The sequence below is a fragment of the Anolis carolinensis genome, chromosome 6 (genome assembly GCF_035594765.1).
Source record: "Anolis carolinensis isolate JA03-04 chromosome 6, rAnoCar3.1.pri, whole genome shotgun sequence".
Taxonomy (NCBI): domain Eukaryota; kingdom Metazoa; phylum Chordata; class Lepidosauria; order Squamata; family Dactyloidae; genus Anolis; species Anolis carolinensis.
This window is the reverse complement of record NC_085846.1, coordinates 50,118,946-50,145,856: the sequence shown is the minus strand read 5'-3', so window position 1 is coordinate 50,145,856 and position 26,911 is coordinate 50,118,946. Positions and strand designations below refer to the sequence as shown.

Sequence of the window (26,911 nt, the reverse complement as noted above, 5' to 3'; positions counted from 1 at the left end):
TTCCTATTATATCATTAAATAGTTTATTTTAAAAATTTATACATATTAAATACAGACTAACAGAATGTTCATAATAATTTTACAGAACAAAAACAGGGCATACAGAAATAGGTTTCATTTAAAAAAAAATCATTGAGCGTTCTTTTAAGAAAACATTTTTACCCGTGGCAATAAGCTTCCCATCAGACTTAAATAAAAAAACAAAAACACCTGCACACAATCCAATTCAAGCTAAGCATTTCTAAGTCTATTTAATGTTGGAAACAATAGAGCTCATACTTCGCTATCCAGGTGAACTCTATGTGACTTAAAAGTGTTTAGCTTAGGCAGGGTCATACCCAATATATTCAATATCGTTACAAAGCTTGTAGTCTTTAAATTCTTCAAGATAAAAGCACAAATGATCCTTTGGGATCCAATTGGCTGCAAAGTATTATTTTAAAAATAAAACAAACATACAAAAAAAAATCAGTGGAGACTCCCTGAATCTATTCTGAAGTGCCTTTTCTTATTATTCTTTATGGGGATGAATAGTGCATTTATTAAGGATTTCAGAGCTCTCTGTGTAAATCTATGGAAAGACAAAAAGTATGTCAGTGCAAGGCTGCAACTGCACAGTCCATAGAATCATTGAATCCCCTAATAAAAATAGGGGGTAAGCCTCAGAACTCCAAAGTCCAATTTAGTTAAATACTATATCCCAGTCACTCCAAGGCCTCTGACAAAATAAGATGCCACACACTGATATCATGGCAGGTAATAGTGTCCCTCACTTGCTTTCAAAATTGTAACAATGAATATCTTCTTTTCCTTTTTCATCATATCCAGGGAGTGGCTGTCCATATTTATCCACACACCAGCAATAGCCTCTTTTTCGGCCTCTTGATGGACGGCACTAGAAACAAAGCAAAATAATTCAGTTAACTATACAGGTTTTATGATCATTTAAGACTAAAAGGGATCCAAAATTAATTTTACAGATCAGAGATCTGAGCCAAAACTAGCAAAATGGAATTCAACAGGGAGAAATGTATGGTGTGACACTTAAGCAATAAAAATGAAAGGCACAGATATAGGATGGGTGACAACTGGCTTGGAGATAGTACATGTGAAAGGGATCTAGGAGTCTTGGGCCCCTTCTAAGATGCCATATAATCCAGATTATCAAAGCAGATAATCCACATTATCTGCTTTGAACTGGGCTATCTTAGTCTACCCTACCATATAAATCAGTTCAAAGCAGATAATCTGGATTTCATATAGCAGTGTAGCCTAAAGAATGGGGATGGCTGTGGGGATTGATCCCTGGGACTGCAGAAGCAGTTTCAGGAGTCAATACCCACAGGCCTGGCACCTGCAAAAACCCGGACCTTGCCCTCTACTCTCTTTGCCATGGCACTGTTTCTGCCTTTATGTCTTTAGGAGGGAGTGGCAATGTCACTTTCCCCTCTCCACTCATTGACCACTGATTTAACCATGGATCATATCAGAATCTAAAAATTTGGCCCCAAAAGGTGCATTAGACTTCTACATGAGACATACTTATACATGATATATGGTAATGTTGGTGTGAGGCTACAAAACTAAGCCATACATCTTCATCTTATCAATACCACCAGGACTCAATACCACCAGGACTCGGGAATGAGTGCAATTCACATTGGACTTATAATATAAATGTACTGTATATACTCAAAGATAAGCCGAGTTTTTCAGCCCTTATTTATGAGCTGAACCCCCCCCCCCCCCCCGGCTTATATTTGGGTCAAGGTCAAGCCAGCAGCCAGAACCTGGAGGCCACAGTATGTTTTCTTTTCCAAAACCTCCCTCTTCTGCTTCTCCTCCCAGGCTGGTTATCTTATATTTTTCTGAGAGAGACAGAGAAGAAGTGAATGTTTTCAAAAGCAAAAGGAGAGTGTGAGAGAAACCCTTGCAAGCCAGATTGCATGGGCAGAAGGGGAAGAAAAAAAAAGATATTCTTGCAAATTTGCATGATTCATTACTATTACTACTACTACTACTACTACTACTACTACTGCAAGGACATTTGAGTCCAAAGGGAGGGAAGGAGGGAAAAGAGAGCAACAGAAGGTGTGTATTTCTTTTTATTCCTAAGGAAACAAAAATGACGTGGGCTTTTTGGGGAGGGGGAGAGAAGTTTTAAAAAGCCTTTTCTGGCTACTTTTAGAGTTTGTAAAAGGGAGAAAGAAAAGAGGTGGGACAGGGCAGGAGAAAAGAGGACAAAGTTGTTTTTAGGGGGGCTTTGCTTGCATTTCTTCCTTGGGTAAATGCATGCCCCAAAGCTTCTAAATATTTATATAGATGTTCCCCCTACAAATACATTAATATATGAATTTTCCCCTCATATATTTACAGGTCTTTGCAAATCATATGTAAATATAGATAAGTAGAGATTTCCATGTACCTGTATATCTGTTCCTATGTGTATAAATTAATTTTATATATGAATTTTACCCTCACATGTTTGCAAGTGCAGAGGGAAAATGTGCATGCGCACACACGCACACACACAGAGAGATGTCTAGATAGATATAAACATTGATAAATAGGGCTTGGAAATATTGCAGGAGGAAAATGCACATAGAGAGAGGATTTGCAAAGGTTTCAGGGGAAAATACACATGTGAAATTAGTATATATCACAATAGATCTATATCTAGCTCTGCATTGTTTATGTAGGAATTATATGTTTGCCTGTTACAATGTTGGAAGCTGGCCTGAGTTCCCCCGGGGGAGATAGACAGGGCAGGGTACAAATGAAGCTGTTGTTGTTGATGATGATTATTATTGTAAAGTTATTGTTGCTTTTCCACTGATATAGTTTACTGTTTTTCTTTGAAATACAGTAAATATTCAAAACATTTAACCCACTGATGCCTCAATTAATGTAATTTTATTGGTATCTAATTTTATTTTTGAACTTTACCAGTAGCTGCTGCATTTTCCAACCTTGGCTTATACTCGAGTCAATAAGTTTTCCCAGTTTTTTGTGGTAAAATTAGGTGCCTCGGCTTATATTCGGGTCGGCTTATACTCGAGTATATACGGTATGTCTAATGCCATGTAGCTATTAAGGTTATCGTTATTGCACCAAAATTATATTCACAGTAGGTCCAAAAATGTGGAAAAGACTTATAAATCATTGCAAGTAAGCTACACACCACAGTTGTCCACCACTATAGGGCTAAATCAACTTCTAATGGACCCATGGAAATCTCAAGGGGAAAGATGTCATGTATGCACCCTTTATTTGGGAATGAAAGGCAGTTGATTTTTAATAGGCTCCAAAGACAGCTAATGCCTGGTCAAGACAGTTTTGGCAGCAGTAACAACTCAACTTGCATCTGTTTGCCAGAGGAATTCTAGGCTTGCCCCTAACATTTATTAACAGATACCTAATCCTCTACAACCAAATAATCACTTCAGCAACTGCTAGATATATTGGAGTATATGTGGCCATTTTTTATGCATATAATTGCACAAATACTGATAAATATCTAACCTAGCTGAAATTTAGAAAAAGGAGTTGCTTAGCATAATGTATCCAAACTACAAAAGCAGAGACTGTCACTAGCTCTCTATATAGTTGCAGATCTAATTCCTGCAGCTCAGTGTACAGGCAAGGCAAACAGGGGTGTTTCTGTGGGTGTCTGGCAAGGGGGCCGGGGCGGGCGGGGGGCACAGATGTCTGTTATATTCTCTAAATATTGCAAAAAATGGATAGTGAGGGATCTCATGCAATCCCTTGTAACAGCTGTGGAATCTTTGTGCTCTTGCCTGAGAGTGTGGGTTTATACCCAAGTACAAATCAGTGGAAGATAAGGTCTTAAAGCCCATACATCTATACTCCAACATATTAGTGAGGAAGACATTGTCTTAGATTCAGCAGAGCAGACTGTTTTGCAAGAGAAACACAGAGGGAATGTCTCTGAGAAGGAGGTCACTCACGAAACACTGGAAGTAGACATTTGGAGGAAAGTGATGCATAAGAGTAAAAAAAAAATCTGGAATCATTCTGAGAGTTTGAAGATACAGAATCAATTTGAAATACTACAGAAAGAAGTGCAACAGAACCTGTCTGCAGGGAATGTGCAGGTGCCTCTGGAAGAGTCAGCACATAAAACTATGGGTAGAAAGATGAAGGGCTTTTGTCTCTGCTCCCAGTTCAAGGACATGGCCCTAGATGGGAGGGATGGATAATATAAGTGAATAACTGGCTTCGTAGATGGTACAACTAGGGGTAATTTGGAGCATCATCTGAGATTTAAGGGTTTCTGGCAGGAGCATCTCTCAGCAAATGACATGATGATGATGATGATGATGATGATGATGATGATGATGATGACAACACAGTTTTCTGTATACTAATCTTGTTGTGTATCAAAGAAGAAGAGGAGGAGGAGGAGGAACAGAAGTAGTAGTAGTAGTAGTAGTTGTTGTTGTTTATATTCTGCCCTATCTTCCCGAAGTGACTCAGGGCACTTCCCGAAGTGACTCGAATGGCAAACCTTCAATGCCATAATACATTAAACAAAGACAAAAAAGAAGTGCCCAAATGGGAGTGAAAGTGGTAGGGAGCATAATGAATAATCTTTACCTTAAAACCCCCCAATGGCACATTTGAAAGTGTTAACAATTCAGATGGGCTGTTAACTTATAAAAGTCAGTCCTTCTAGAACACAGCTGTGAGATTTCAAATTCCCCTGTTTGGTGGAATGCATCTGATATTACAGTAATACAAACTGTAACAGCTGCTGCAGCATGGAGTTTCCATCTGAAATTACTGCAACACATAGCACTGGTTTAAATGAACATTTATTCTCTTATTTTTCTCAATAATAACCTAGGACAACAGCCCAAAGGGGAATTACAATTCCAGGTCCTTCTACTCCTATGCATCACTTTCCTCCAAGTGTCTACTTGCTGTGTTTCATGAGTGACCTCCTTCTCAGAGACATCCCCTTGGTGTTTCTCTTATTAATTCAGTAAAAATACTTTCTTTTATTTATGATGACTTTATTATAGTAGCCAGTTAGAGAGAAGATTGTGAATATTATGATAATAGCTTTCCTTTCTAGTTTGTATTTTAGGTAGTTAGAACGTCTACTCAGAACTACACCTCATTCAGTTCAATGGAGATTACTTAGGAGCAATTCAATCTGCCCCCCATTTCACAATACATTGCCATTGTTGATGAACAGGTTCACCAGCAAGTCTGACTCTGATCTCAATGACAAGACAGATGTTATTTTGATGGTGTGGCTAGCAACTGCTCCTAGGGGCTTTAAAATACATAATATTGACACCATAGGAGCTTTTACAGTAACATTAATGGGTATTTGGGAAGACTTGGAGATAGGAAGGGTTAAGCTCCCCCCCCTCCTGCCCTGGATCTTTATTTTGTTTTTTTGTTTTTTAAAAAAGGCCTTGCATCTAAGGAGGAAGGGAGACCCAGTCAGATCTCAGTCAACAAATAAGTGAGGAAATATAAGATTTTTAAACCATAAAAGCGGGATATGGCTATTATGTGGTGGAAACTAATACACAATGCAATACAGTACCCCAAAAGCTCCAGATTCGGTCTGATCTTGCAAGTTAAGCAAGGGTCAGCTCTGGTACTGGTACTTGGACTGGTACAGTTAGTACTTGGATGGGAGGCCACCAAGGAATGTCAGGTGTTGTAGGCTATATTTCAAAGGAAGGAACTGGTCAAACCATCTCTGAATATTCCTTAGTTAAGGATACCACATGGAAGTGACAGGTGTCTGCACATGCTGAGATAAATGTTCTTCACTCAATGCTTGAAATGTTTCCGAAATGACCTTGCCAGAAAAAGCAGGTTTGGGACAAAACCCCAGATCAAAAGATTTGTTTCTCTACTGAAAGCTAGCTACAAGTATCCATACAACCTAGAGCTAAGCTTTTCTCTCATAAACAATGGAAATTAATGGTGTGGAGTTGGCAGGTTTTGTAGATGATGGAGGCAGAGTAAAGAAGAGCAGCAGATGCAAGAACTGAAGCACTTCTTCACCTCCTCCCTCTCCTTCTAAAATAGTCAATCTAAGGCATACCTGGAGTCCGAGTATACAAAATACAATAGTGCTTATTTTGTCTGCAATATGATCCAATTCAATTTTTAAGCAACTCTGAGGAAGTCTTTCATAATTCAAAGCATTGATCCTTTACAGTCATATAGGAATGGCAAGCTTTGTTCAATGTTTTTCTCCCCAGAGAATCACTCTTTTAAAAGTCACAGATTATTAGGACCAGGTCAGCTCATCTATGATTGAAATATGAGGTTTCCCCAACTTAAACCATTGTCATGAATAACAGTAAATTAAAAAACCAAAAACATCTGACATGCAGCGTTGGAACAAAGCCAATAGGTTTCTCAAATTGCTACCAAATACATATTCAATTAACATTACTTTTTTGTTTAGTGCTGGTTACACTATATGGATCTGCCTTTAAATAAAAGGAAAGCCACTGGAAACTCACCTGTTTTTTCTTGTAGAAACCCCTTTTGTCACAATTTGGAATATGCAGTCCTCCTGGACTTAAGACATTCAGAATATTTAGGTGATTTAACGTATCCTCCATTTCTCTTCGACATGGTCCCTGCCAATTATAACATTTTTTAAAAATCAGAAAATTCTAACTTGCCAACATTCTTGCACGGTGACAAATATCTAAGTTGAATGATGATGTGGATTATGAATTGAGGAATTTTGACTACTTTAAGAATACTTTCCCACATATATAGAGAAAGAATATAACTATTTTTTGTTTTACACAACTTTTTCGCTTTGTTGCTGTTCTTTACATTGCCCCAATCCAGATTTGCTCACGTGGAAGTAGACAGCCCTATCAAACATGTTGCAATTTCATTTACCACACTGGACAAGAAGGGATGCATAAATCCTGCCCTTATTCCCACTTCTGAAGAGATACCTGGAATAGCGGCAACTTATTTGACAGAGCTATTGAATGTGTGGCTGGCTGCTGGGGGAAGCCTGGAAAGTTAGCCAGTAATATTTGCATATATACCAGACCCTGAAAGATTCAAGCATCTATACAAATGGCTTTTATTCAAAACAATGGTTTGTATCAATTGGAAGTTAATGGAAATTAGATGTTCTGCCCTATATCCACTCACTCTAGATACTCACTCTAGAAGGCCACAACCTTAGAGTGGGTTCGCATGCTTACGCCTGGTATGAAAGAACGAAGAAAGAGAAAAACTTCGGGAACCACTTTATAAGGTTCTCATTACTGAGAGTTTGGGAGAAATACAAGAGAAACTTCCATACCAAAACCCAATTGTGGCTCTCACAGATGGAGGCTAATGAAAGAAGGTTTCTAAGTTGGACCAGGTAGCCAACATACAAGGACATTCTAATCAAGAACACATCAAATTTGAAAACTCATCAAGAATTTTTTTTAAAAAAGAGTACAGCAACATTTCATGGCTACATTACCTACAAATTAGAGATTACTATAACCAAGATAAAAAGTTAGGTTTCAGTCATAACGAAGAATTCTGGGATAAAATACTCAAGACTGAGAAGAAATTAATCACCAAAATCTATAACAGATTTTTAGACTGTGCAACTGAGACGGAAGGAATTAAAATGTTGCACCCCTAGGCTGCGTAGGCACCTCAAAACAACACTGAAGCCCCAGAATATAAGCAAGCAAGTTGTTTATTGATAATTATAAGCAAGTAAAAGCAAAATATAGTTCAGAGTCAGTAAATTAGGTTTATATTCAAAAGAACAAGGTACTTAAAGTTCATGAGTCTATAAAACCCACTCAAAGAGCATAGTCCGAAACTGGATTATTTCCCAAGACATGAATCAAGGATAATCACAAGAAACTAAGACTGGAGTGCAGGATTAATTCCAACGTGGTTCCAGGTGTGAATGATGATCCACAAGCAAGGCACAGGAAAACAAGACTCGAATGCAGGAATAGTTCCAAGGTATAAAGTCAAAGATGAAACCCAAGGCAAAGGTCTCGACTGGAATAAACTCCAAACAGCAAAGCCACTGGAATATTCCACTGGATTCATGACAAGGCTGATACTTGAAGCAAGATACAGGAACATGGAGCAAAGATCCTTCTTTCTTGAATAAGCAAAGTTGCCACCTCTAGCTGTGGCCAAGAAAAACAGACATTTTAAGGAAAACCCAAGGTCTTGCTCTCAGGAGATAACTACTCATTAAAGTGTTTCAAAAACAACCGTTTGATTCTTCGCAAACATTCTCTTTCCCTCCTCTGGTGAGTTATCACTGCTCTCCTGTCAAACTCATTATCCTCCTCTAAACTAGAATGTCCATCTGACACCTGGTGATCTGGCGACTGCTGGGAGGAATGTGGTTCAAAATGCCTGCATGCAACCATTCTGTCTCTGGTCCCAGAATCCACTGGGACAGACTCTGATTGCAACTCAGGCCCAAACCTAGAGTCCTCTGGCAAAGCTGGTGCAGGGACAATCACTGGCTGAATGGGCCCAACCTCACGCTGGGCTACAACATAAAACATGTATGATCAAATGGGCGGAAAATATACGAAGACCAATACATTTGAATGAATGGGAACTAATCTGGAACAAAAAATTAAAATACGCTTATGTGACAGATCTAAAGGAAAACTGGTTAAAAATGTTCCATCGCTGGTACATGACGCAAAAGAAATGAGCTATGATGTACAAAAAGGCAGAAAAAAATTGTTGGAAATGCCACGAACAAGACGGGAGTTTTTTTCACATGTGGTGGTCTTGCAAAAAAGCCACCAGCTACTGGAAGAAAATACATGATGAAAGTCAATATTTAAAATGAAATTTCCAAAAAAGCCGGAATGCTACCTCCTAGGAATAATACCTGACCGTAGACCAGAACAAAGATATCTTATTCACTTATATAACCACAGCCTCCAGGATATGGCAAGACATTGGAAATCAGTATATGCAAGATATTGGAAATCAGAAGAGATTCCAGAGATTGATCAATAGAGTAATAAATTGATGGAAATAAAAATATGGACAAATTGACTTTTTATTAAAAAAGAATTTGGGAAACCCCACAAAGCAAATGAATTGGGAACTATTTGAGGAATACCTTGAAAGATAGACGAGAGGAATGAAGTGTATCTATTTTATATATATGAAATAGATACAGCATACAAAAAGATAGAAGTTATATTGAAAGTAATGAAGAATAGATACAATTCATTACAGGGTTAGATATGATAGCTGTTGTTAGTTTGGTCTTTATCTTCTGATGCTTTGAGCCTGCACAAGTCTGGAAAGGATCTTTTTTAAAAAGGGAAAAATCATACATTTATTTCTGAGCCCTTGGTGAACTATAAATCTTTGGGGGGGGGGAGGTTTACCGTGGCTCGATAACATATTGTTTGGGGAATTTTTATTCAAAGATAAAAATAATACTCTACTATTGTATCTTCTGAAGACTCTGGATCAGGTCTAGAGGAATCTGGTCAACTTCTAATTTGATACTTAAGACTGGAAGTGTCAGATCCTAGACATGTCTATTGAGAAGCAAATCCCACTGAGTTCAAACAGTCATAAGCAAAGACACACATATTTCAGGTCTGATCGTATGGCTTTTTTATGCATCAATATTTTATATTGTGCTTGAAAACTAAATCTGACACAATTTAGACTTCTACATTATTCTGATTTCAATATCTGACATTCCTTGCCTGGGATGGAAACAAAATTAACTTGCCTATTTCCTCTTTTATATAGACCTTAAATTTCCTCCTTGTAAAAGAGGGACAAAAACACAATCTGGAAAGCCAAGGCTCACTTGGACTACCTCTGGAAGATCTCTATATTTTGTGACAGACCATGCAGACAAGAACACCTTTCACACTGACTTGTCTCTGTGCATTTTCCATTTCCATAGGTTCTGGAATGATCCCTCTGTACAACGTTCAGCTTTTCGACAATATATAGCTTTGTCTTGATCAACCACAAGTGTACTGACACATAGCCAAGGAATACCTAGTCACATTTTGTATGTCTATTGGCATGGGTATGGGAAATAAGCAGTCTTTTGCCAAAAACTGCACAAGAAATAAGGTATTCTCTGCTCACATTTCCTGACCTGTAGACTCTGTTTATGCATTGCACATGGGAAAGAAGAAACAGTGACCACTTCATCTCCATTATTTTACCTAGAAATTTTCAGCATGGTTAAGTACGCAAAGTTAGAAACACTCCTTTACATGAAGCAGAAATAATTTGATAGCCAACCAAAAGTTGATACTGAGTCTCACATGTGCACAACGTGCTACAATTTGCAGGCACTAAATGAACCCAAGTCCTTTTTATTTATTACCCTAACTGTCATCTCTATAGGTGGACTAAAAGTGTATTAATGCATTATTACCAATTAACTAGTCTAATTAAGCAGGAATCTTCCTCAAGCAAACTAAGCGAAATTGTCCTAAATAGACATTTGTAAGATTTAGAAGCAACTAAGAACTTCCATTGACAAAGATAATATTTTCAAAATACAGTAGAGTCTCACTTATCCAACCTTCGCTCATCCAACGTTCTGTATTATCCAACGCAGTCTGCTTTTTATTAGTCAATGCTTTCAATACATTGGGATGTTTTAGTGCTAAATTCGTAAATACAGTAATTACTACATAACGTTACCGTGTATTGAACTGCCTTTTCTGTCGATTTGCTGTAAAACATGATGTTTTGGTGCTTAATTTGTAAAATTGTAATGTAATTTGACGTTTAATAGGCTTTTCCTTAATCCCTCCTTATTAGCCAACATTTTTGCTTATCCAACATTCTGCTGGCCTGTTTATGTTGGATAAACAGGACTCTACTGTATATTGAAAACAATATATTGATGCAGGTGCCCTTTTTTGGCTTGCCTGGCTTTATGGGTGTTTATCATTATTATTTTGTCATTCTTACTACTTCCACTAGCACTCAAGAGAAATATTCAGTGCCAGAGAGGCTGGGGGCGGTTCCACACAGCGGAAACGTCCACACCGATCCAGGTTTAAAAAATATGGGGCGGACTTTAGTCTGCACACCAGCCCCAAAAGCCCGCACTTTCCTCGGGGGGTGTCTGGATGTCTTCCCGGTACCTCTTGGGAGAACACCGGGACACCTGAACCATCCCCCGAAAGAGACTTTAAGAAAGAAATTACTTACCTGGCTGCCATTAAACTGCTGTTGGAACTCTCATGGCACATAGAAATGATACACCAGGAGAGGGGGGGGCAGGAGTGATTTTCCTCCCCCCCCCCCCCTTCTCCTGGCACGTCATTTCTACATGCCAAGAGAGCTCCGGAAGCAGTTTAATGACAGCTGGGTAAGTTATTTTATTTTTGAAGTCTTTTTTGGGGGGTGATTTGGGGGTCTCAGTGTTCTCCCAAGAGGTACCGGGAAGACATCCAGACACCCCCCGAGGAAAGTGCAGGCTTTGGGGGCTGGTGTGTGGACTAAAATCTGCCCTAATCTGAGTTTTTTAAGCCCAGTCGGCGCTGACTTTTCCGCTGTGTGATTCAGCCTGGAAAATGTGAGAGAGAAGTGCAGACTGCTCCCCAGGACTTCTGAGAGGACAGTCCAGACAGTGGCCATAGTGGGTTATTTATTTATTATTTATTTATTTGCTACATTTATATGCTGCCCTTCTCACCCCAAAGGGGACTCAGAGTGGCTTACAAATTAAATGTACATACAATATTATATTATTAGCATAGTACGATACTGGTAATAAATTACTATATTGTATTATATCAATATATTGTATCAATGTATCAATATCAATATATCAATATATTGTAATATTAGATCTGAGTCTTTTAGGAAGACCCAGATCTAACCCACTATCAAATTACTTCGGACCAAAGCAGGGTTTTTCTGCTTTGTCCCAAAGGAATTCATTTTTACATGGAGCGTCATTTGGACGCCCCACAGAAAAACATGGGCGCTTATGCATTTTAGGTGTTGTCTGGATGCACCCAGACTCATGACATTAACAACTACAGTAGAGTTCCAGTTAACCGACTTCTGGTTAACCGACACTCCGTATTATCCGACGTCCCAGGCCCCCTTGGGACGCGCTCATGCACGTTGCTAGGTAGCTTGCTATCTACCTAGCAACGCGCACAGGCACTTCCCAAGAGGCAGGGCGGCGAGCAGAGAAGCACCCGTGCGCATTGCTAGGTAGATAGCAAGCTACCTAGCAACGCGCATGGGCGCTTCGCTAAGCTGAGTGCTCACCGCTCTGCCCCTTGGGAGGCGCCAGTGCGCGTTGCTAGGTAGATAGCAAGCTGCCTAGCAACGCACATGGGCGCTTCCCAAGGGGCGGAGCGGTGAGCACTCGGCTTAGCGAAGCGCCTGTGCGCGTTGCTAGGTAGCTTGTTATCTACCTAGCAATGCGCACGGGCGCCTCCCAAGAGGCGGAGCAGAAGCACTCCTGCACGTTGCTAGGTAGCTTGCTATCTACCTAGCAATGTGCGCAGGGCGCTTCCTTCAACCGGCTTGCTGGATAATAGGGCCTCCCTATTATCCGTCAGATCCAGTTATTCGACATTCGGCCCGCCCGTTTATGTCAAATAACCGGAACTCTACTGTAACATGAAAGTTTTAAGTGGGCAGTGTAAGACATCCGTGAGGCACCAGCCATCAAAACTGTACGTCTCTTGCAACTACTCTGATGTTTCTCCCATAAATTTGTCTCCATGATTTCTCTCATTTGAGTCTCGTTGCAGATTTGTTTTCCAGGTTTTGTGGCATTTCTAGTAAAGAGCATAAGGAGGAGAGCAAAGACCTGAGCAAAGCAATGAATGGTTAAACATATTAAACATGTTCAGAAAATTTCAATTCAGTTTTTGTGTCTTGTGGCTATTCAACTGCCAGAATTTCCAGTTTTTAATATCCAGAGGCTTCATCCATTTAAGGTGACTTTCCCTGTTAAACAAAGAATACTTACATATTCAATATCCTGTTTGGATTCCGAAGAAAAATTCAGCATGTCTGTGCTTTGTGAATCGTATTTGTAGCGCTGGGTATTTTTGGCATGCTCTTTCCTGATGGTATCTATTTTCGTGTGATGACCATGTGACCTGGATTCCAACAGCCTGTGTGTACTGGGGACAGATTGAGTCGCCATGCCACTTATATTCTGATCTTCATCTGAATCACTTGAATTACCTTTAAAAATATTTTTAATAAGTTAGCAATTCAATTGATAATAGTTTTTTAATTAAAAATAGTATTATCAGTATTTATATTGCACTATCATCCACATCATGTTTTACAGAGCAGATTCAAAAAATAAATGCTAAGATGTGCAAGAGGAGGTACAAAAAAAGAAATATTGAAAGGGACAAATGTAATCAAATAATTCATCCATATGTAAGTTTGAGTTTCATATATAACATTTGCTGCTACCCAGACTATAATGCTAAAAAGACCCACTTTTCCTGAAGTTGCCAAATGAAGTCAATGGTACTATTTTGAAGCAAGTGGTTTGAAGACGGCAGCCTCAGTATCATATAGACAGCAGAAGCTATTTCCTGAACAGAAAGAGGTCAGTGTTCTCAAAACTGAAGAGACCTACTGACTTTTCAACCTATCATTCCAGCGTTATTATTGGCTTGTAAGGCTTGTGTATTTTACATTTATATTTAGGTATTTGAAAACTGTCCTATAAGTTCTAAATTGACTTGTTTTCCTAGTCGTAATTTTTAAACCACTAAAACCTAGCAAATTGCTTTCCCTTTATTTAAAGAAGCATTTCTATCTGTCACCGGGAGAGGGCACATCTAAACTATGGCTTATTCATTGCTGGACACAAATCAGAAAATTGTTACTAACTTTGCAAATAAATAAATAAAACTATTTATCCCGGGCTTTCAACTGATTTAATTAATACCGATTTCATAAAACTGACTGCAAAAACATTTGCATTTATTATTGTCTGAAACATTTCTTCTTCTGTCTTTATCTCACTCTTTTGAAGTTAACTATATAAATCAATTTTACAACTGTTAATGCTGCTCTCTATGGTCCAAAAATAAAACATTATGTTTATGATTTTTTCCTGAGAGTTTAAAAAAACCATCACCTCCATAAATGACTTTTTTCATATGTAGGGCAAGCACAGTATTTCTTTCTATACACCTATAATGCATATATTTGTCCTATACCCATTTTCTAATATAACTGCAGCTGGTTGCAGTTCCTCTGTGATTTTTTTAAAGTTCTATCCCTCAAAGTCACTGAATGTTTGCACTTCAGCAAAAGGCCACCTGTGGCAACAACACTATTAAGCAATCAACAGGGAATACATAACTATCAAGCAAAGGTCAACCAAAATTCTATCAAAACATTGAAACTAAAATTTAATTCAAAACAATGCATGGCAACAAACATAGAAGAAGTACTAAGCATTTCAGTTCATTCAGAAATACCATGTTGCATGCTGGCAAGAAGATATGAGAACCTAGTTAACATCTTGATAGCACTATTGATATTGTAGCGACTGTTGTCAAGAGCAATCTGAATATAAGTTTACAATATTCAATTGTTTCCTGCTTTATACAGATTTAATTTAAATCCTTACATTATCACATAGTTTTCAGCCAGCACATACAGACTTAATCAGTATATTAATAGCTGATACAAATAACTCATGATATTACTTATTTGTATAATTGGAGACTGACAGTTATCTTGAACAATTATCATGAAGTCTGAAATACTGTCTTCCCTTTTTAAATTTAATTTATAAGCATATTTCAAAGAAAATTAATTTAATTTCTAAACATGGCTAAATGGTAACCAGTTATATTATGTACATTTTGTGGGTAGTTACCTATGGAAAGGATATACAGTGGAACCTCAACTTATGAGCATCCCAAATTGCAAGCTTTGCGAGTTACCAGCCATCGCTCTTCTGATTTTTAAAATTTGACATTCGAGACAGATTCAACTAGGCTGGCAACTTGACTAAAGTCAACTGGTAACGTGCAGGCTTCTCTCTGAGCGAGAAAGAGTAGCCAGCACCTGCTGTCCTTAATTCTCCACCACCACCCTTTTCTTTGTGTCTTGTATTTTATGGTACTGTTCCATTATTCAGGCAGAGACCACAAGGGAGTGCTAGAGTGAAGGATAGTTCATTTTATAGGGGGTGGAGGGTGGGTTTAAGTAGGAAAACAATTTCCCCATTTACCTGTTATTCCCCCCCACCCATGTTCGCATCATGGAAGCAACTCTCTTTTATGGGAAGGGGGAAGGAAGACTAACCAGCAAAAATGGGGGAGATAGTTTTCCTCTTCCAACTCCCTCCACATAAAATGGACTATCTTTTTCTCTCTAGCACCCTCTTTTTGTCAGAGTATTTGCAGCGCAGCAGTAGTTGGATGGAAGCAGTGGAACGCAGAACGAAGAGACACTCAGAGACGTTGGTAAAACTATTTACAAAGTTTTACTGTATGCAGCAGTAATCAACACAAACAGACTTGCAGACAACAGATGAACGCAGGACTGCTCTGTTCTCCAACAGAACTTGACTTGAACTCTAGGCAGACAGAACTCAACAACTGAACGAATGCAATCGTTATGCATAAACACTTGTGTCTGGATACTCCCTAGTTCCAGCCACACATCAAGGTCATCATAGCTTCTTAGCAATTAACTCTTTCCACATTATGGTACATTCTGGATGATGCAATCAGTTGCAATACAAGCATGGCACAAATTGCATTTAAACACTATCAATACACAAATCCCACATTAACACTTTTGACCTCCGCCTGGATAATGGAACACTTCCTATTTTATTAGTATTGTAACTTTGTCAAATTAACAATGTGCCTTTTTGATTGAAGGGATGTTTAATTGTTCTAAATAAATAAAATTCCAAGGGAACTTGAGCATTCCAAGGAAGGAATTCTCAGGAAATGGTATCTGCCATTACTGAACAATCATTGGGAAGCTTCTAATAAATTACAAGAGTTCACTGAACTCAGACTGAAAACACATTCCCTATGATAGACAACAATGTGTGCTCTACTTGCCATTGTGGGCTAGAGGTTCTTAATCTTTAGCCCTTTAGATCATTTAAGTGCAATTCCTAGATTCCATCACCATCATCATGGCTGATGCTCTGAGATTTAAATCCACAAACATCTGGAAACTCAAGTTTGAAAACCACTGCTCTAGGCTAATGTTTGCTCAATTTCTAATTAAAACAAACAAAATCTCAATATATTTTAAGAGGTACTTACTAAACAGCAATGCATCCTCCATTCATCCATTAAATGGCCCCTGTTGACCTTCTCTGAGAAAGAAGGATGGGTACATACAAGCAGTGCTGATTAGGCTGGATTCTTCTACTCTCCAACTCACAGTTGACCACCAGCAGTCCATTATCTCCTAACTATGGTAAGACGGTCTTACATATCTATATCCAAGGTTAAACCCTGCATACCTTCTAATGGAAGAAGAGAGTCCAGCATGACTTCCAAGACTAAAAAGCGAATTTTACTAAAATTGATATAATCAGCTCACCTGGCTACCACTTTGGAATATATCTCAGTGTCAAAAATTTAAAATACACCTCAGCATTGAATATGGAGTGAGCACAGAACAATCTTCCTCCCAAGTGGCAAATAAATACACTTGACTAGGGACATATCTCATATCATCATAGGCTATTACTCCTGGCTGAGTATGATTGCTTTCCAAGCGTATAGTCATGGCGCTGGGTCCATAGGTGACTGTAGAGATCTGCATGTTCTTTCTCAGTTAGAACATCTATTTCCAGATGGAAGGCAGTCCTGATAAGGATTGGCTTGATGTGCTTTCCTCTTGACACATTTCTCCCTTTCATCCAGTTAGAACGCTCGAGGGCCAGGGCTTTCCAGTTCTCAGTGTCTATGTCACAGTTTTTAAGGTTAGCTTTAATCCCATCTTTAAATCTCTTTTGCTGCCCATCCACAATCCATTTTCTGTTCTTGAGAATAAAGTAACTGTTTTGGGAGTTGGTGATCAGGCATTCGGACAACGTGGTCAGTCCAGTGGGGTTGATGGTGGAGTCTTTGCTTCAACGCTGATGGAATCATTCCAGAAGTTGGTTTTATTGTTTTGTTTTTATATTGTTCTGTTCGGGCTTGGCCCCATGTAAGCCGCCCCAAGTCCCTTCGGGGAGATGGGGCGGGGTATAAGAATAAAATAATAATTATTATTAATTATTATTATTATTATTATTATTAGTTGAGAGTGAAGTTTATAGGCAGTCCACATTTCGCAGGAGTATAACAGGATTGTGAGGACAATAACTTTGTAAGGACATCCCTACGAATGTCCTGATCCTCAAACACTCTGCTTTATTTGGAAAAATGCTGCGTTTGCAGAGCTCAAACGGTGTTGTATTTCAGTGTGAATGTTGACTTTTGTGGAAAGGAGGCTGCCAAGGTAATGGAAATGGTCAATGTTTTCTAATGTTACACCATTAAGCTGAATTTCTGGTATTGTAGAGGGCTTGATTGGTGCCTGCTGACACTTTGGCTTTCTTAATGTTCAGTGATAGGCCAAGTTTTTCATATGCAAAGGTGTTTAAAGTGGCTTGTAGATCTTCTTTTGAATGAGCACAGACTATATTATTATCAGCATATTGGTTCTATAACAGAAATTGAAGTGACTTTGGTTTTGGCTTTCAGCCTGCTGAGGTTAAATAGCTTTGCCATCTGTCCAAGTGATTTCTACATCACATAAGTGGGAAGCTTCCCATCAACAAGGTGCAGAATCATAGTTATGAAAATGGAAAATAAAGTTGGGAAAATAATACATTCTTGTTTGACACTTGATTCCATTTTAAATGGACCACTTTGGGAGCCATTGCTGTCCAAGACTGTTACCATCATGTCATCATGGAGGAGCCACAGGGTATTAACAAATTTATCAGAGCATCTGATTTTTAAGAGGATGTTCCAGAGAGGATTGTGATTCAGTGTGTCGAATGCCTTTGCAAGGTCAATGAATGCCATGTACAGAGGTTGATTTTGTTCTCTTCATTTTTCTTGGAGTTGTCATGCTACCGTTCCTCTGGAGAGGCAGAAGCTGTTCTGGGATTTAGGGTGGATGTCTTCTGAGATAGGTAGAAGGCAGTTTGCAAGGATTCTTATGAGTCTTTTCCCAGCAGAGGTTAATGGTTTCCACAGTCTGTTCTTTCCCCCTTTTTGAAAAGAGGAATGATAGTAGTATCCTTGAAGTCTGCTGGGATCTTCTTGGTCACCCACACTTTTTCAATGAGCCGGTGGAGTTGTTGTTTCAAACTCAGGTCCACCCTCTTTAAAGATTTCAACAGGGATGGAGGGGGGCACATCTACATGGACCACAAATGGTGATGCGGAGTCAGCTCAAGAGCTGGATGGTGTCTGCACGGCCCCACAGTAATTGAACAAGTTCAGTGCCACTGGACTACCACCCTTACCTTACCTCTGTTATTCTAGGCTTTGTGGTGCCCACTAGTCACTGTTCACTGCCTGTATTGATGATAGACAGAGCAATGAAGCAATGTGAAAGAGGGAAGGAGGGAAAGGAGGAACTATTGCTCCCTTTCAACCTTCTCTTCTTCAATTGTCAGTGTCTCCAACTAGCATTGCTCCGAGCACCAAGAAGTTACCAGTGCCATCTTCATGCTTGATGGGCACTGCAAATCCCAAAACAGGTGCCATCCCCTGTCCCTGTAGCATGGCAGTGTAAACTGCTGCAGCCACTTCTGGAATAGGAAACAACACAACTGTTTCCCAAATAGGAAGCGTCACAACATCTCTCACAATTTCTAGGAAGTTTCTCAATTATACACAGACACACACATTTGTTCCCAAGTTGAATTTGTATGTAAGTCAGAACAGGTACATTTTTAAGTGTAACCCCAGCCAAAAATACACATTTTTAGCTTTGTTTAGCATAGGGAAGAGTTAACATCCCTGTGGGGGTTGTTTTGCTGCCTGTGCCTCTGTTCAGAAGATTTCACCTCACTTTGTGTCCCTGGGCTGTGGCGCAGCTGGCTAGTAACCAGCTGCAATAAATCACTACTGACCGAGAGGTCATGAGTTCTAAGCCCGGGTAGGGTTAAGCCCCCGACCATTAAATAGCCCGGCTTGCAGCCTATGCAGCCCCGAAAGACTGTTGCATCTGTCAAGTAGGGAAATTTAGGTAGGCTTTATGCGGGAGGCTAATTTAACTAATTTACAACATCATAAAACTGCCAGCAAAACACGAAGAAAGGAATGAGGAAGTACAGCCACTAGTGGACGGTGAAGCAACAGCTCCCCCTGTGGCCGGAATCGTGAAGCTGGAAAAAATGTTAAATGCCTCTGTGTCTGTCTATACTGTATGTTGTTTGTCTGTTGGCATTGAATGTTTGCCATATATGGGTTAATTGTAATCCGCCCTGAGTCCCCTTCGGGGTGAGAAGGGCGGAATATAAATACTGTAAATAATAAGTAAATAAATGGATTTTGAAAAATTTGGCTTGCTGTGGAAACTAGGATTGGTGACAAAGCTTCAGTGGAGATGCCTTTCTCCCATGATCACTCTTTCAGAAGTGGATTTCCCTTCCTAGAGGTAGATATTTCTCATTTCCTGTTGCCTCACCCCGGTTCTTACTTTTGAGTTATTTGCAAGTCGGATGTTTGTAACTCAGGGACAGCCTGTATAAGCATGTATATTCATCTGTGCACCCCATACTTTCACTTCATATAGGTTTTCAAAACTACAGTACTTAAGTTGTTCTATGCAACATAACTGCAACAAAGGCATAAGTCTAACAAATCAAAGGAGCTAATTATATTATGCAGTTTGGACACGTACTTGCATATGCACACACTGAGGATGCTAATCTATCCATCTGCAGAGTTAGACTGGAGCTTTCCAAACTGTGTGTGGTGACATGTTAGTGTGCCGGCTGCATGTGTTGGTAGGTTGAACAACAATAACAAGAAACCTCTGAGTCTCTGTCAGGGGTGTCCATCTCTTTTTCATCGAGGGCCATATCAGCTTTATGGCTGCCTTCAAAGGGCCATTAAATCTATAGACAAAGAATCTGTGGGTACAAGAGCCAACTATAACACTATGTAACAAAATTTGAGAAAGAAAACTGTTCCTGGTTTGAAAGTGTTATTTCCTGTTTAATTATGTGGTGCTTACTTTGAAAGTAGTTGTTATACTCCAGAGACTTCGTTTTGAGGGCTGCCACAAACTATGTTGAATTAGTTGAGTCTGAGTGAGATAATTCATTGAAAAACTAGAGCAAAATGTGCTGTAAGATGTCCCACAAAAACCAATCTGCAGAATTAGACTGGAGCTTTCCAAACTGTGTATGGTGACATGTTAGTGTGCTGGCTGTTTAATAAACTTTTTTCATTTTTTCATGATAAAATCAATTAGGAAATGACTCCTTCACAACAGAAACCAGAATGACCCCATCCTTGCTGGCCTTTCGGAAGCTGGTCAAGACCTTCCTCTGCCAAAAGGAGGGTGGGTTTGGGGAGGGGGATATGATTTTTAAAGGCCATTTTAATGTATTTGCTGTATTTTAATTGTTTTTCCACGTTGTTATTTGTTTTTTAACTTTTGTATTGCTCTTTTTAAACTGTTTCATGTGGATAGACGTTAGCCGCCTTGGAGCCCCCACGGGGAGAAAGGCGGGATATAAATAATGATGATGATGATGATAATAATAATAATAATAATAATACATAATAATTTCTAGCCCAGGAGCAAAATTCATCTTATAATTTTTTTACATAAAGGTCAGCGCTCTTTAGTTTTTACCCAATTTGTTTTAGATGTAATGGCTATGGAGTCTTCTTTTTTCTCCAAATCTTATTAATCTTTGTTGCTGTTGCCAAGAAAGCTGTAAGACCCCTTCCACACTGCCAGAGGACCTTTTCATCGGCTGCCGGTAGAGCCGGGACAGCTAAATCAGCTGTCGGAATTCAGGACACAAGTGAAGACCTGTCTCTTCCGGTAGGCCTACCCAGACAGTCTTTAAACATAAACACGAATTTTAATGCACGTCCTTTGTTTAATCTCTGTTTTGTCTGTTTTAATATGTATTTCACAGAGATATGTTTTGGTATGTAACTTTTATAGCAGTACGTTTTAGTGTTTGTATTTGTAGGGTTTTTGCTGTGTTTATGTATTTTAATTGTTCTGTAACCTGCCTTGAGCCATGAGAAGAGACGTGTAAGAAATAAAATTATTGCTGCTCTGCTCAGTTGTTTAGTTGTCTCCGATTCTTCGTGAGCTCATGGACCAGTCCACGCCAGAGGTCCCTGTCGGCCATCACCGCCCCCAGTTCCTTCAAGGTCAAGCCAGTCACTTCAAGGATGCCATCCATCCATCTTGCCCTTGGTCGGCCTCTCTTCCTTTTTTCTTCCATTTTCCCCAGCATCGTGATCTTTTCCAAGCTTTCCTGTCTCCTCATAATGTGGTCAAAATACTTCAGCTTTGCCTCTAATATCCTTCCCTCCAGTGAGCAGCCAGGCATTATTTCCTGGAGTATGGACTGGTTGGATCTTCTTGCGGTCCAAGGCACTCTCAGGATTTTCCTCCAGCACCACAGTTCAAAAGCATCTATCTTCCTTCACTCAGCCTTCCTTATGGTCCAGCTCTCACATCCATAGGTTACTACAGGGAATGCCATTGCTTTTACTATGCGGACTTTCGTTGCCAGTGTGATGTCTTTGCTCTTCACTATTTTGTCAAGGTTGGCCATTGCTCTCCTTCCAAGAAGTAGACGTCTTCTGATTTCCTGGCTGCAGTCTGCATCTGCAGAGATCTTTGTGCCTAGAAATATAAAGTCTGTCACTGCCTCCACATTTTCTCCTTCTATTTGCCAGTTATCAATAGGTGTAGTTGCCATGATCTTGGTTTTCTTGATGTTTAACTGCAACCCAGCTTTTGATTATTATTTATTATTATTACTGTATTATTACTACCGTACAACTATTACTACAACTACTACTACTACTATATAATACAGTTCAAAGCAGATAATGCCAGCTATACTGGTTGCCTGTGCATTGCCAGGCCCAATTCAAAGTGCATGTTATTTCCTACAAAGCAGTAAATGGTTCGGGTCCAGTCTATTTGCATGATCATGTTTCCCCCTATGAACCCGATAGGGCCCTTCTCACAGTCACACACGCAGTTGGTGGGGACGAGGGAAAGGGCCTTCTCGGTGATAGCCCCCGGCTCTGGAATGCCCTCCCCATGGAGATCAGACTGGCTTCAACACGAATGACTTTATGGAAAGAATTAAAAAGTTGGTTATGGAAGCTGGTCTTTGAGAATGACTAATGTAATTTAAACAATGGAGGATTTAAACGTTAACTGGTTTATTGTTTTAAGAAGGGTCTGGTTTGTAATCTTTTTAATTTCACTATATGTTTTAATTGTCACATACCTCCATGCCCATCGGTGACGACCTTCTGAATTTTATTAATATGTTTATGGTGTTTTATGCTTTATTGTGTGATTTAAGTTTGATTTGGTTGTATGTTTACTATTACTACATTGTGTTTCTTCTGTTGTGAGCAGCCTTGAGTCCTTTCAGGGAGAGGGGGCGGGATATAAATAAAGCTTATTATTATGGAATTAATTATATATACATTTTAAAGGTTTTAATAATGTGTTTTAACAATGTTATTAATGGATCTGTTTATATTGTTTTGTTTTTATGATTGCATTTTGGGCATTAAATTTTGCCAATTTTTGTAAGCCGCCTTGAGTCCCCTCAGTTGTAGTTCATCTGCATCAAGAGAACACTGAACCCAGCAAATGACGGACCTGGCCCAAATTTGGCACACAGACCCAACATGGCCAACTGTGCATACTGGCGGGATGGAGGGGGTGAGTGCCCTTGTAATCAGGGAATTCACCTGTTTGCAGAGAACATTGAACCCAGCATATTTATTTATTACAGTAGTGTCTCACTTATCCAAGTTTCTGGATCATCCAAGCCATTTTTGTAGTCAATGTTTTCAATATATCGTGATATTTTGGTGCTAAATTCGTAAATACCGTATTTACAACATAACATTACTGCATATTGAACTGCTTTTTCTGTCAAATTTGTTGTAAAACATGATGTTTTGGTGCTTAATTTGTAAAATCATAACCTAATTTGATGTTTAATAGGCTTTTCCTTAATCCCTCCTTATTATCCAAGATATTCACTTATCCAAGCTTCTGCCAGCCCGTTTAGCTTGGATAAGTGAGACTCTACTGTATTTATTTATTTACTACATTTATATGCCGCCCTTCTCACCCCAAAGGGGACTCAGAGTGGCTTACAAATTCCATTCACATACAATACATTATATTATTAGCATAGTACAATACTAACATTAAATTACTATATTGTACTATATCATTAGGGAGCCCCGGTGGCGAAGTGTGTTAAAGCACTGAGATGCTGAACTTGCAGACCCAAAGGTCCCAGGTTCAAATCCCGGGAGCGGAGTGAGCGCCTGCTGTTAGCTCCAGCTCCTGCCAACCTAGCAGTTCGAAAACATGCAAATGTGAGTAGATTAATAGGTACCGCTCCAGCAGGAAGGTAACGGTGCTCCATGCAGTCATGCCAGCCACATCACCTTGGAGGTGTCTATGGACAGCACCAGCTCTTTGGCTTAGAAATGGAGATGAGCACCAACCCCCAGAGTCAGACATGACTGGACTTAACGTCAGGGGAAACCTTTACCTACTATATCATTACATTGTAATATTATTAGTAATATTACATTTAATAAATATTATATAATTAATATTATTAAATTGTATTATTATCAGTATTATATTGTAATACATTATAATATTATCAATATTATATGTATATACAATATATTATATTATTATAAATTATTATAAATCAAGTTGTATATTATATTATATTATATTATATATATATATATATATATATATATATATATATATTAGCATAGTAACATGGACCAAATTTGGCACACTGACCCAACATTACCAACTGTGCATACTGGCAGAGTTTAGGGAGGATGGGCCCAAGATTTTTGGGAACTGCAGTTCACCCACATCCTTATGCATTTTCTAATGGGAGCATTCATAAAAAACAAAAGCAAAGACTGAGTTTTCTTCTAAGAAATGGCGTAACATATGATCACACTCATATTACCGAACATCCAAAAACGAGCAATGCCCTTTTCAAAGCTACATACAGTAGTCTCACTTATCCAACACCTGCTTATCCAACGTTCTGGATTATCCAATGCATTTTTGTAGTCAACGTTTTCAATATATCGTGATATTTTGGTGCTAAATTTATAAATACAGTAATTACGACATAACATTATCGCGTATTGAACTACTTTTTCTGTCAAATTTGTTGTAAAACATGTTTTGGTGCTTAATTTGTAAAATCATAACCTAATTTTATGTTTAATAGGCTTTCCCTTAATCCCTCCTTATTATCCAAGATATTCGCTTATCCAAGGTTCTGCCGGCCTGTTTAGTTTGGATAACAAATCACTCTGACCAAGAGGTCATGAGTTCGAGGCCAGCTCAGAGCCTGCGTTTGTCTCTGTCTTTGTTCTACCCTGTTACCTCGAAAATAAGACTGGGTCTTATATTAATTTTTGCTCCCAAAGATGCACTAGGTCTTATTTTCAGGGGATGTCTTATTTTTCCATGAAGAAGAGCTCACATTTATTGTTGAACAACCAAATAGCTGGGTCCCCAAGCTACATAAATTAAAACAAATCTGCACTCGCCCAGAGGCTTTTCTCCTAGTGCGCCCGATTTCCCAGGTAGTTTTTTTTTTTTCCGTGTCAGGCGCAACTGGAGTTGCTTCTGGAGTGAGAGAATTGGCCGTCTGCAAGGACGTTGCCCAGGGGACGCCCGGATGTTTTGATGGGAGGCTTCTTTCATGTCCCCGCATGGAGCTGGAGCTGATAGAGGGAGCTCATCCGCACTCTCCCCGGGTGGGATTCGAACCTGGCAGCCTTCAGGTCAGCAACCCAACCTTCAAGTCACAAGGCTTTTATCCCCTAGGCCAGGGGTCCCCAAACTAAGGCCCGGGGGCCGGATGCGGCCCTCCAAGGTCATTTACCTGGCCCCCGCCCTCAGTTTTATAATGTAATATATTGTATATACATATAATATTGATAATAATATTATAATGTAATACAATATAACACTAATAATACCATATAATAATATTAATTATATATTCTATATTACATATAATATTACTAATAATATTACAGTATAGTGGTATACAGTAGAGTCTCACTTATCCAACACTCGCTTATCCAACGTTCTGGATTATCCAACGCATTTTTGGAGTCAATGTTTTCAATATATTGTGATATTTTGGTGCTAAATTCATAAATACAGTAATTACTACATAGCATTACTGTGTATTGAACTACTTTTTCTGCCAAATTTGTTCTCTAACATGATGTTTTGGTGCTTCATTTGTAAAATCATAACTTAATTTGATGTTTAATAGGCTTTTCCTTAATGCCTCATTATCCAACATATTCGCTTATCCAACATTCTGCCGGCCAGTTTATGTTGGATAAGTGAGACTCTACTGTAGTTCAATATAGTAATATATAATGCTAATATTGTGCTACGCTAATAATATAATATATTGTATGTACATATAATTTGTAAGCCACTCTTGAGTCCCCTTTGGGGTGAGAAGGGTGTGATACAAATGTAGTAAATAAATAAATAATAAATAAATAAATTTTAGATTTAGGCTCACCCAAAGTCTGAAATGACTTGAAGGCACACAACAACAACAACAACAACCACCCTAATTAACTTGACTATCTCATTGGCCAGAAGCAGGACCACACTTCCCATTGAAATCCTGATAAATGTATGTTGGTTAAAATTGTTTTTATTGTTCTTTCATTGTTGTTGTTGTTGTTGTTGCACTACAAATAAGACATGTGCAGTGTGCATCGGAATTTGTTTGTATTTTTTTCAAATGATAATCCGGCCCCTCAACAGTCTGAAGGATTGTGGACCGGCCCTCGGCTTAAAAAGTTTGGGGACCCCCTGATCCAGAGTGTGCTATAGTCTGGAAAGAGTTAGTTACTGAGAAGCTGTGATGTCCTTGATGTGTGGCCTGCCCTAGGCCATCGGAGGCTCCTTCCCAGCTAGTCTGCTACGTGCACCAGGAAAACGAGTTGCCCTGGCTGCAGATGGGCCTAGTACTGATTGCGAGCCAGCCGGACAACAAACTGCTACCGGCCGAGATAGCCGACAACTAGCGCGAAAACCCCGCGGGTTGGCCCTCCCCTGCCGCCCTTCGCCTTCGCCTCGCTCACCTGGCACGTGAGCCACGCTCAGGAGGAGCTCGCGCAGGCTGCTGCCTCTGCCTCTGTCTCCTCCTCGCGCCGCCTCGCCGCTGACGTTGGCGCAGAGCCCCTTGCCGTCGAGCAGCGCCTGCAGCGGCTTCGGCTCCTGGCTTCGGGGCCGGCAGCGCAAGCCAGCGCCGCAGCGCTCAGTGTAGACGCCGCAGGGTTGCCCCTCGCGCAAGGCGCACGTCCAGCAGCAGCCGCAGCCCGGCTCCCGCACCGGCTCGGGGCACTCGGGCGCCAAGGGCTTGCACCGCTCCAGAGCCCCAGAGCCGCACGGCTCGCATCGCACCACCGGCCCCGCCAGCGCCGCCGCCAGCCGGCTCTGCAGCGCCGCCAGCGCCGCCACTGCCCACAGCAGCCAGGAGAGCCGCGATCCCATAGTCCCAGGCGAGAAGAGCGAGAAGACACAGGCGCTGGGGCTCCCTCCTGCCAAGGTGGGGAGAGGCGCGCGCACAGGGCAGGGACTG

At 39.9% G+C, this 26,911-nt stretch overlaps 1 protein-coding gene across 1 annotated transcript; it reads right to left on the bottom strand.

The window, feature by feature from the left end:
* On the bottom strand, nt 1-26,911 carry igfbp3 (insulin like growth factor binding protein 3). Its single transcript, XM_003222222.4, has 4 exons — nt 26,412-26,911; nt 13,010-13,230; nt 6,519-6,638; nt 1-895 (listed from the first exon to the last, which is right to left on the bottom strand). The coding sequence occupies exons 1-4, from the start codon at nt 26,821-26,823 to the stop codon at nt 770-772; spliced, it is 879 nt and encodes a 292-aa protein (XP_003222270.1). The 5' UTR covers nt 26,824-26,911; the 3' UTR covers nt 1-769.